At 39.5% G+C, this 12996-nt stretch overlaps 1 protein-coding gene across 1 annotated transcript; it reads left to right on the forward strand.

Moving 5' to 3' along the window:
- Positions 1 to 8899: 8899 nt before the first annotated feature.
- rcvrna (recoverin a) lies at positions 8900 to 11485 on the forward strand. The gene is made up of 3 exons (XM_061224359.1): positions 8900 to 9280; positions 9943 to 10054; positions 10441 to 11485. Exons 1-3 carry the CDS (start codon positions 8900 to 8902, stop codon positions 10557 to 10559), a joined length of 612 nt encoding a protein of 203 aa, XP_061080343.1. The 3' UTR covers positions 10560 to 11485.
- Positions 11486 to 12996: the final 1511 nt, after the last annotated feature.

Raw genomic sequence — 12996 nt, forward strand, 5'->3', positions numbered from 1 at the left:
ATGTTTACACCTCAGGTCACAGTGTACATCATTTCACATTGCCATGGAAGGGATTTTCTGTCATAAATCCACAGCGTCAAACTCAGGTGATATGAATTTACATCTAAATTCTTTTTCTGTGGCCATGTAAAATGAGAAATTAATATCCGGTGCAAAGCCATAGCTAAGCACCTTAGTCGTGTTTTTAATAAAACATTGTTTTCTCATGAAAACAAACTGAGCTGTGTGCATGAGGGCATGGATGCATCTGGCATGGAATTGAATATTCTAGATATTCAAGATGGATATTGAGGAAGGAGAAATTACTGTATAAATATAATCCTGATGGGAAACTAAGAGAAAAACCATACTGTTGGGTCATTGCAAAAGCCATTTTATATAATATTGCCTGTTTACGGATTCCGTAAATTTAAATCAGAGAGACTGGTAGTATTAGTCGAGCAAAACTAATGAAAAGTATGTGCAGGGATAAGATACTGAACCTTCTTCCCTGAAGCTGTCTTGAGACACCTTAAATGAATGACATTGTCACAGCGCAAGTGAGATGTTCACAGTAGCAGTTGTGTCCAATACTTTTTTTCTTGCAACATCGTAACCTGTAAAGACTAGCACAGAGGCTTGCACTGACAAGGTCGCTACTGGGCAACACTACAGCTACTTATGTAAAATTTCAATAGCTGTGGCGTGTATCCTCAGACAGAGTGACCCACCCTCAGCACAGCATGCATCTGCCTAAACCCTTTTTCATGTAAGGTCAATATTCTCTCACTGTCCATGCTGCTACTGTGAAACTGTTCTTCCTATTGGATTGATTAAGCCTGGATTCACCATATATCCTTCAGACGTACTTGTGCTATGCATCCTCCTCTCGCAGTTGGAAAAGTTCAGTGATCACCAAAAAGGTTGAGGGATCCCCAGGTTGCAGTGCTTTGGAGGAAGTGAACAGTAGAATAGGATGTATCTCCATGCAGTTCCCTAGCTTACATGACGCCATCGACAAAATCAAAACCATTTTTGGAGCAAATCCCCGAGGAATAGCTATATATTAATCAGGTTCTCTTACAGCTGGGGTTTGCCTATATTTAAATGAAACATGCAGCCACTGAAAAGCTTACAGTGGTACTTTAAGTGTTACGATTATGCTCTTTGTGAGACAATTTATGCAAGCTAAACAACATTGTATCTAAGGACATTGATCTTGTATGGTCTTGAATGCAGTTATGCAAAGTGTAAAATGCTGTGGTCAGGCTGTAGCCACTGGAGCTGTCCATCATGTTGACAGATATGGGAGTGTGTCTTGCTTTTTTCAGCACAATGGACAGCTCCAAAGATTTATACGCAATAGTTGATAGGCCTACTGTGCCAATAGTTTGTTTTGGATGAATTCATTTCAAATAGACAGTTTTATATGCACAATACAAAATAGAGATAATAATTCATATTTTCACACCCCTGCCCTGCAGGATGTGTTTGAGTGTAATTCACAATTTATAAACCTAAAAAACAAAACTTCTTTCCTACCTTCTGAAGTACACCATCCATCCATCCATTATCTGAACCCACTTATCCTGAACAGGGTTGCAGGGGGGCTGGAGCCTATCCCAGCAGCTGTTGCCAGTCCATTGCAGGGCACACTCATACCTACGGGCAATTTAGACTCTCCAATCAGCCTAACCTGCATGTCTTTGGACTGTGGGAGGAAACCGGAGTACCCGGAGGAAACCCACGCAGACACGGGGAGAACATGCAAACTCCACACAGAGAGGCCCCAGCCGACAGGGATGAGGCGGCAGTGCTACCCACTGCACCATCCATGCCGCCTTCTGAAGTACACAAAACACAAATTTTAATTTATTTCAACGGCAGTGTGTCTAAAACATTCCTACTCTGAGAACTCTGATACATGGAGTTTATAAATGATATAAAAAAGAAAAAGGGCCCTGTTGGGGAACCCTTTTGGATAATTCTTTGTTGTAAAAAGATGTTTACCAAGGCCCAGACCCAGGTGATTTACTTCAATGAGTCAGATGAGTATAATTCCAGGGCTGAACTTTTTATTCTGAAGCAACTCCAAGAATATAATTGAAAATCTGTGGAGAGATCTCAAACAAGATCGTACATGCAAGGAGGCTGAAGAATACCTCTGAGCCAGAGCTGTTCTGCCAGGAAGAATGTGGAAAAATTAGCTAGCTACAGATAGCGTTTACAAGCTGTTATAGTTGCCCAAGGAGGATTTACAAAGTACTAACTGACTGGGTTCCCAGACTTTTTCCTTTTTTTATTATTTCGAAACTGTAAAAAATTCTAATAAAAAGTCATCTTGCTTTCAAATTTGAAGAAATGTGTCATGCTTAACACTGTACTATTTAGAGGTCAGGTTTGCTTATATTTACATTACATTATATTACATTATTGGCATTTGGCAGACGCTCTTATCCAGAGCGACGTACAACAAAGTGCATACCCATAACCAGGGATAAGTTCGCTGAAAGACCCTAGAGGGAAGTACAATTTCAATTGCTACCTGTACAACAAAGATAAGGATGAGGGCCTTTTTTTTTATTTTGTTTTATTTTTTTTGAGAACAAAGAAACAAACAAACAGAGCAAAAGTGACCAAAGTTAACTATCCAAACACTGCTTACCTAGCCAACTAAGAATACCGATACACAAAGCAAGTCACAGAGACAACAATTAAGGTTCACAGGGAGGTAGGGAGGGATGGGGAGAGGTGCTGCTTGAAGAGGTGTGTCTTCAGCTTGCGCTTGAAGGTGGGGAGAGATTCTACAGTTCTGACCTCAACGGGAAGTTCGTTCCACCACCGTGGAGCCAGAACAGACAGTAGTCGTGAGCGTGATGTGGAGGTTCGGAGAGGGGGAGGTGCCAAGCGGCCTATGGAGGCTGAACGAAGAGGTCTGGCAGGGGTGTAGGGTCTGATGATTTTTTGTAGTGTTTACTTTGATAATAATTGTAAAAGTCTTTTTGACTAGGGGTGTCAACATCTTTGCACACAGTATGGTACAAGTAGCTGGTAGCATGATCACCCCCATACAAGATTATATACCTAGCAGCAGGCAATCATCATAATCCGTCCCTAATCCATGCCTTGTTCATAATACATTTAACTGGAACTGGAAATTAATTTTTTGAATTTTCAGGAAGCTTGCATATTATGCATATATTATGCATATTATGAAAAATTTTTTTCATAAAATGCCTTCCATTTGAGGCATAAGCACCTGTTCTAGATTTTATGAACACCAGATGTGGCCAATCATCGACTTGCTAGGTTTAATGCGTTTTATAAAATGACCTTTGAGCGCCCTGAAAAAAACATTTAACCATGGCTTCACACGTCTGGCGTGATGGGGATGACAGAAGTTTGATTGACTGATCTGAAGGCTGAACGGATAACCAGCGATAACACGATAAAGCAATCAGGGTTAAAATCCCTTTACCACCTGGACAGATGTGAGTTTGAGCATCACACACAGTAAGGTTATAACCCCATACACAAACCCCATTGTTTGGTGGATGGGTCAGGCGAAAGCCAGTAGATACCTTTTGTTAACACTGTAATTGTAAAAAACTGCCGTCTTCAAAAAATCTGCCAAAATCCATTTTCTGTCACAATCACTGATAATGAGCAGCCATACTTGTCAGTAGAGGAGTCTGAAGTCGGGGGACTTAGATTTAGGGTTTTAAGGAGCAAGGTTAAAGTTCTGACTGAGGCCATGCATAGAATGAGTTCCAGCAATACTTCCTTAAATATATGCTGTTTGTTTTTTTCTGTCGTTATGTATGTATGTACATAAGGGAAAGCACCTGGTCCAAGTCATTCTGAATTTTTTCCCCGTTTTTTTACTTTCCCTGCACACGTTTCCTCCCTACGTTCAAGTTTGTTTGCTGTTTAAATATTTGTTTCTGTGGAAAAAAAAAAAGAACACCACATCAAATGACTGTAAACCCTTGTCAATGAGCCATCACTCATCGCACATCTGTCAATCAATTCCTTTCCGGTACTTTCTCCTCTCTCTTAAACTTTTGCCATTTACTTTTGAAGGAGGACTTATGTAGTTATCATTGTGACGGGACTATTAATTTAAGATTTAACAATTTGTATTTATGGCTCCAAAATGTGAATGCCAGAAACAATGGTGTCCCTTTTCAGGGGTTTAGACATAAGACTGGAACAGGTGCATGCTGTGCTAAAACCTTTATGAAACTGTTATTAAATTGCCATTCATGCAACAAAGTTTTTTTGTTTGGACAAACGTAGCAGCAATTTAGTTGAAGTGCTGGTTACACAGTGTGCCTGAATAACAAGAGTTGTTTATGCAATTGCTATCAGCAAGTTTGTGTGCTACAAGAGAGGAACATTTTATAATGGTAAGCTCTGTTAAGACCTGAGAAAAGGATTTACACATGAAAGTGGGATTTAGATGGACGTTGTAGGAGGATAACTGTCTATCGTTTGGTCTACAACTAATCCACCTTGCATGAGCAGAGAACAAAACAATGTGATTTTCAATTTGTTGCTGGAAGTTATTGAAACCTGACCTGGGAATGATTGATTAACCTCCTAAGACCCGCACTCTTTTTTGGTATGCATTTTTAATTTCTCTTTGCTATTTGGGCTTATTGGGACCTGATAAGTATAAAAACTAAGCATCATCTTTTGATATGATGTAGTTTTTGAGGTATCCACGTATGTGTACATCGGGCCCCAGTTAAGCAGAATTAAGTATTATGGTTGTACAGCCCAAAATGTGGAGTCCACGCATGTGTACGCCAGGTCTTAGGAGGTTAAAGCTACTCATGCTTTCAAAAACACAATGTGAATTTTGACTGCTTTCAGAAAAATTGTTGTATGATATTTTATGAAAATATTGCACGTTCAGTTCAATTTTCTCTAACAGCTCATTTTTATTTAATATTGTATTATACTATAAGTACACTTAGCTTATATTGTACATATATGTACAGTAGATGTACAATAATGTTTTTTTCTTTTACATTTTTATTTATTTATTCATAATTGTCATTTCACTTTTCCATACATCCAGTTTTCCATACATCCATTTATTCACAATTTATCATAGGTGTATGAGACACAAAGATCCACAGATTTTCCAAGATATATTACATCTAAACCTAAGGGATCAGGGATATCTGGGAATGCGCTGTAACCTACGCGTTTAAAGGAACATATGCTGCAGCTGGGTTATAAAATATGAATGTGATGCAGTGCTAGGCTGGTTCGTGACGAGTTTGAGAACATACAATCTTTTTTCCTTTTGTTGATAAAAAAACGAATATAAGCTCAAATATGATTCCAGTACACGGCATTGGGAAAATAAAATTACAAATATTCCAGCAGTCGTGCTCCGCTCCTGAAATTATTTACCTCAGCCTTAAATCCATTGTATAGAATCTAAATCCATTTCTATTGTTTACTCATGTTTAAAGGCACGTGCCACACACGCTTTTTGATCACCTATTACTACTTCTGTCATACTCTGAAGACAAAGCGACAAATATAGAGCATATAGGCTAGCAGTGTGGCTGTTGGTCTGTTTAATCTCATAGGAGTTATGTGCAACCCAGGAATCTTGGCTCAGCGGATTACGCGAACTAGCCAACCGCCCAATGTACAACTAACAATAGACACGCACGTGCTGGATTACAATTTCCAAGAGTTTCTGATTTTCGGGTCTTGAACAGGGCCAGGTTGGACCTCTGTCACATTGCAGAAATCCACCGACATTCCTTTAGTGTTGGGGCCTGACTTATGTAAGTGTGCTGGTCATTTATTGCTAGAAGAATCCGACAGACAGGACAAATATCTACGAATTGGCTGTGTTCTACAAGCGTACCCCCACTTCGTGATGGGCACTAAGAATAGCCTATAGCATGTCATTAAGATTCCCTGAAACCGCACAAACTCACCATTGCTGCAGCACGGACTTATTTGCACGTCATGAATTGTCCTTGAATCCGGTTTATGACATTCAAGTTTACAGAAAAGATTACATCGCACCGTTCGAAATATGCCGGTTCGTTTGCCATGCATGAAGTTGCGAAATAAAATAATAAACAGCTATCTTTCTTGGATTTCATTGTTTCTGTTAAGAACAATAGCCTACATAAAGTAAATATGCGCAACTAAATAGGCTTCATGGCTTCATGGCTGGCTGCAGACGCGAGTGCGAAAAAAGGTCGTTAAGCAGGTCTTAACGTTTGATTAAAACATTGACTTTGATTACTTGCTTTATAATTTTGACGATATGTAGAATTTTGGCGATATGGACATACAGATTTTAGTTGCGCAGTCCATAGTTCTGTAAAAAAAACTATGTACAGTGCAATAGGATGGATATAGAACAGTCTGTGTGTTAAAACGAGCTCATAATTATGCAGTAGACTCTTCATAATCAGAAGAACATATTTCCATACGCAGCTCACTCAGTTTTTCATTCCCCTGCTTTCTATTGATTTTTGTAGTCTCATCAAAGACTACAAAAGTTAAGTTAAAATTATTTGAGATTTGACTGATGTTTTATGGTGGCCCGGATGCCAAAATTCTCTGATTAATTCATGGATTCTCTGATTAATACATGGCCTACTAGGCTCTGTAGAAAAAAGTACTGATCAGAATATACTCACAGTGATAATATTTACATTACTATTTTTGTTAGACATAGTAAATAGTCTCTTTGCCAGAAGGACAATGCCTTACTCTGCCCAGAGGGAGCTTGTCTTCTGCCGTGCCAAACACATTTGGCAGGAGCACAGGATTGAGAAGGCTGGAAACAGGATTGATAAGATTGAGTGTGAGATTGAAAGGATGAGACTGGCAAGAGATCCCATGGCCTTAGCAAGAATATGTGCAGGGTAGGCAGGGTGAATCTGAGGAGCAGCACACTGGCAATGGTGCTGAATGGACAAGAGGAAGTATGAGATCGGCATATAAGTATTAATGGCAAGTCACACACACACACACACACACACACACACACACACACACACCATTGCATCTTGTACACATGGACCTGCGTAGCTACAGCACTGCTTCGTCACTGGTAACTGTTTTTTTTTTACAAGACAGTTACGTGTATAGAAACTCCCCTTTTACCTTAGTTGCATTTTAACTTAGAATTCTGAAAATAACAATTAATTCATTATTATTAAGCAGACACTTTCAATCGAAACAGAAAGTTGATTAGACTAAGCAGGGGACAATCCCCCCTGGAGCAATTCTTGGTTAAGGGCCCAAACAGAGCCCAGCAGCTGTGCAAAACTTATCGTGGCGACACTGGGGCTTGAACCAACAACCTTCTAGGTCCCAGTGATGTACCTTAGCTACTAGGCTACAGGCTGACCCCAGACTCAGTAACAGCCCCCAATAACTGCCCTCAGATGCAGTAATAATGCACTAAGGGTGCTCTTTGTAAATCCCCCACCCTTAGTTACTATGCTTCGTGGTACTGGAACATGTTACTGAGCACATTTAATCTTAACCATCTCATTTGTGTGAATTCATCCAAAGCCAGAGTTTGCAATATAGTAACTGAGAAATGTAAACCCATTTAAATCCTCAGTTTACTCACACTATTGCTTTCACACAGCGACACTTTACTGTTGTGTGTTTTTACACAATTTAGTAATTAGTGTGCGACTGACTGCTGCCTCTTGAACAGGTCTCCCTCGTGAGCAAGAACTTAATCTCAATGACACAACCTGTATGAGTTAAAGACAAAATTCAAGCTTAATTACACTAATGTAACAGTCATTTTAAATACAAACCATAGGAATATGCATCCTACAATTCCCCCTGAGGTGGACTAGGGTATTTAAGTCATTTAGACAGTCTCTTTGCACTGCAAGCAGTTTAAGCAGCTTTGAGTACAGGACATGAACTACCCCAACCCCACACCCACCCCGCCACCCCTTTTCTGGGGCAGAGCTTAGAGACACACGGGGGTGGGGTGAAAATTTAACAGTCTTGCCTTTGTAAGTTTCCATATGGATTAGATTTAAATTCTGGGAAGGCAATTACACTTCTGACCCATAGCAGCTTGAGCTATTCCAGATCTTATTAGACACAGGACAGCATACTTAGTGGATGCCCCCAGGATGCAACCTCTTCCAAGAACAAGACCCAACTTCTGGTAAATACCAGCAGTAGCTTCAACCGCTACTCCTTTTGAGTGCTGTTTTTACACCAGATACCATTTACATCAAATAAAATGTTTGCCAGATGGGAATCTGATATCTGACTGTGCCCAGGATAATTCCTTTTGAGATAATAGAGTGAAGCATACTGAAATATGTAAAATGTAAAATGTGTAAAATATAGGCCTACTGAAATACCCAGGAAAAAGATACCGATTGCAGACCAGGGGAGGCGGAAGGAGACTTAGTGATTACAAAATGAGGGGGTCGGGGGGTTCTCGTCTTAATGCTTAGTATTGCGCTGAAACATAAAAAACATTGCCCCTTTTTGGATACGATTGGACACCTCTGAAATGTAGGCTATATACATGATCTTTTTATTTATCAAGGTATACAACAGTGAATCTGTGTGTTGAGCATATTGTTTCCAGAATAATCCAACCCAAAAAAGTCCACCAGGAGTTGACAACTGACTCACTTGACTGACCCTTCCTCACTCTGCCCTCAGAAGAGATGTCAAACTTTGTGTGACGTATTTATCCCCTTAATCTTTAAGAAAGCCAGTCTGGATTTAAAAGAGATATCCATAATCCAGTTCAGCACTTTTGTGGGAACTGTAAGGGTACAGGATCTTGTCCGCTGCGGAGACGACACGTAGCTACCACACTGCCAGGCCGAGTGAAACAAGCAATCCATAGTACCCTACCTGGGTGTGTTTTTGAAAGATGGGCAACACCAAAAGCGGCGCACTCTCCAAGGAACTGCTGGAGGACCTGAAGCTCAATACGAAGTACAGTGAGAACGAATTATGCGCCTGGTACCAGAGCTTTCTGAAGGAGTGCCCCAGCGGTCGCATCAGCAAGGAACAGTTCGAGGGAATATACGCCAGTTTTTTCCCGGACGCAGACCCCTCCGCCTACGCGCAGCATGTATTCCGGAGCTTCGACACAAACAGCGACGGGACGCTGGACTTCAGGGAGTACATCGTGGCGCTGCACCTCACGACTTCCGGGAAGACGCTGCAGAAGCTGGAGTGGGCGTTTGCCCTCTACGATGTGGACGGAAATGGCACCATCAGCAAAAACGAGATTCAGGAAATTGTACAGGTGAGCAATGCTTGAAGATGTTCTGGAACGCCCGTGTGAGCACCAGGATTTTGTATGTGTAGTCGCCACAAAACTCGCACAGGGTGCGGTAATTGTCTAGGAATGGAAATGTGCATTTCAGCGAAAGATATGAATAAACACAGTATAAATAAACACAGGAATTGAAAGCAAACTTGCAATGTTCAAATTAGATCAACAATGATTTGCCAAACTAAATGATAAATAACGCGTGACAACTAAAATCATACATACAAGAAACCCAATACACGTAATGTGATGTAATAGCTCACAACATTGAAAATATTTAGCCTACAAACTTTAATCTTCAACGGAAAAGCACACTAATATAGAGATAATTATAATAATAACAATTTCCTAATGCTTAAGTAAAACAAATTTCCAAAATGGTCCAAATGCTGTAGTGGTAACTTAAATGTCCTTCAATAAATTATATTGTTGATAGTAATCCCAGCTAAGGGAATGAAATAAATACTAAAGCTCCTTACCTGATGTAATTTGTTTACCCTGTGGCGTGAAAAATAGGCTAGTAGGACCTCTCGTTGCAAATGTATGTGCTTGTATCCACACTTTTACTATAATGTTTTCATTTTTGCGACGCAGTTGCTCAAAAAGCCAATTTGTATTATTCTGTTTGCACATAGTCAATATTCCACATGCTATCCAAAGAAGATCAAGCAGGCCTCCCAGAAGAAGAGAACACGCCAGAAAAAAGGGCGGATAAAATATGGAATCATTTCGGCAAAAAAGAAAACGGTAAGCGTCGTTGGTCTCTGTAAACACTATTTTGTGTACAGTTCTGCAAAAAAACTTTTTTATGTATTATTATGAGAACTTTAATTATATTTCAGTATACTGAAGTGTTATAATGTACATTTAAAGCGCACTCGATTTACGAAAACTGTACTTCGGCAATCTACTTTTGGCCTACATGGACAATGATGATAGCCTATTAAATTATCATAACATTAGCTCTGTAAATAAATGTTTCTTTGTGTCTTAATTTGAACTTCTAACGTGCATTGAACATGGGCCATACCGTTTTGCAGTGATCTTATTAATCAAAAGATTTCACACCATCACTCATCTACAGTGAACTATTTAACTATTAAAATAATGTTTGTTTCTTTCCTGTTTTACAGACAAAATATCTGAAGGGGAGTTTATTCAGGGGGTCATGGACAACAAAGAGATCTTGAGGCTGATACAGTTTGATGAACCACAGAAAATCAAAGATAGGTTAAAGGAAAAGAAGAATTAGCTTTTGGATGTGTGAGACCTCCATTGAAAAGACTGTTCATTTTTCACCGTTTACATACCTGTGCTGTCCAAGCTTCTTATGCTGCCGTGTAGTGTTCAACTCAGATCTACATTGTGTATGTCATACATCATTGTATATTTGCAGGGTGTTTCATTTTGCTTTCCTTTCACAACCACATGCCATAGGCTCGAAACAAGCTCATGAAGATCCTGGAGAAGAAGTCCAGGTCCCTAAGTCACTGCCTCGTACCTCTGCCTTGTCCTAGCTGGATTAGGAGCTGGCCATTTGCTTAATAAAACTGAATGAAAACCAGAAAGCTCTCCAAATTGATTGAGCTTCGGCTATGGCCAGCAATCCCTTTCCACCAAATCAATCCTCTTAAAATCTGAAGGTCATTTTGAACAAGTGCTTGTAGAAGACTTGTGGCAGTGGTGGGAATATTCCAAGAGGTGTTGGTACACTCTTTGGTACATTTATTTAGTACCATCTCATCAAGATTGATACTTTCTTACAGTACAGATAATGTTAGAGTGAAAAGTAGTAGAATAACTAATATAAAATATAAACATAAGGTCTGTAATGTAATATTTAATTGGATGGAAACTGAGAGACCATGGTTGGTAGTGAGCATAGGAAGGGAATAGCGGTCACTGAATATATGGTCTCACTTTAAGTAGAAATGCTTTGTTCATGTTTGATGTGGATTGAACTGCAACACTGGGCTGGACTGTGTATCTATCGCTGTGATAGCATCACATAGATTAATCGGCTGGGTAAGATCTGTTTCTGTTCCATGTAGGCTGTTCATTCACTGGAGGGAAATATGCCTTTCTCAATGGTGAAGCAAAATAGAGACTAACTGTAACAAATTATTACAATTTGTGTTCCAATGTTTTGCAGTAATAAAGATAGATTAAAAACTGTAACTATCTTTCTGTTCAATGTTGATTTGTCTTGTTGGAAACACACAAAAAACAAACCTAGATTGTTATTGCCAAATATTCAGATCAATCCTATAATTGGATTTTTCCTTTTTTTAATGTCAGTTTAAATGAAAAATTACTTCCAGACCACAATAAACTGAATTATAGTTCCCTGACACCATTTGCTTGATTGATTGATCCAAATCATCTAATTCATTTTCACTGCCAAGGTTTGACAGGATGCCTCAAGGGTGTATGATCTGCACTTAAGACTTGGGTCACCCGCTGGTGGTCTACTGAGAATGTGGGCTTTAACTAAAGTAATTGGCTTTAACTGAGCTGTTAATTGAACGCTAAGGATGTCACTTTGACTGCGATCTCCTCCAAGTCCTTTGTAACATAAATGTATTATTTGATGTGTAAGAATGAAGAATGATTCAAGTACATTTTTTTCTCCAGTAAATATCAGTTCCTGTAGCATTCAGCTTGATCAATTATTTCACATATTTGAATTAGCTGTAAATCAGCTGATTGAATATACACTCAGTGAGCACTTTATTAGGTATTTATTAGACTTATTTTTTAGACTTCCACTGCTGTAGCCTATCTGCTTAGAGTTAGGATGCATTGTGTGTTCAGAGATGCTTCTGCATACCACTGTTGTAATGTGTGGTCATTTGCCTTACTGTCACTTTCCTGTCAGCTTTGACCAGTTTGGCTATTCTCCTCTGATGTCTCTCATTAACAAGGCATTTCTGTCTGCAGAACTACTGCTCACTTGTTTTTGTTTTTTGCACCATTCTTTACAAACTCTAGAGACTAGTGTGTGTGAAAATCCCAGGAGATCAGCAGTTTCTGAGATACTCTTCCACCAACAATCATTCCATGGCCGAAGTCACTTGGATCACATTTTTCACATGGTTCATGTCAACACTAACTGAAGCGCCTGACCTGTATCTACGATTGTATGCATTGCACTTCTGCCACACAATTGGCTGAATAGATAATCACATGAATAAGTAGGTGTAATAAAGTAAAAAAGGTTACTAATAAAGTACTAATATATTGAATTTAATTTAGATGGAGGACTCCTTAGATCGAAGGAGCAGATGAATTACAGAAATTCATTTTTAAAAAATTCAAAATTGTGTATATATTTGTTGTTGACACAAAAATATCCACAGGCATCCATTTAATTCTATCTGCCAACAGTGGTAGGTTCCAGATCAGAGTTCAGTTGACTAATTGATTGAGAGGAGTTTCTACATTACTGCATTCACAGGTCCCCAGGTTCAGGATGGGGGCAAAGCTTATAAGAGTAGAATTAGTGCAGTCTCCTCAGCCTGGGATTAAACCGACATGATCTCATTCCTCCAAGTTCTCTTTTACTTTTTTATGCAGTAAGTAAACAGGTGTGAACATGGCTGGTTCCATCAGATCCCCTTCTTCTTTGCTCTGTGCTGAGTGACAGGCCCAGGCATTAGCCAGAAATACAGGGCTTACCTCTACCTTAT

The sequence above is a fragment of the Conger conger genome, chromosome 16 (genome assembly GCF_963514075.1).
Source record: "Conger conger chromosome 16, fConCon1.1, whole genome shotgun sequence".
NCBI lineage: Eukaryota > Metazoa > Chordata > Actinopteri > Anguilliformes > Congridae > Conger > Conger conger.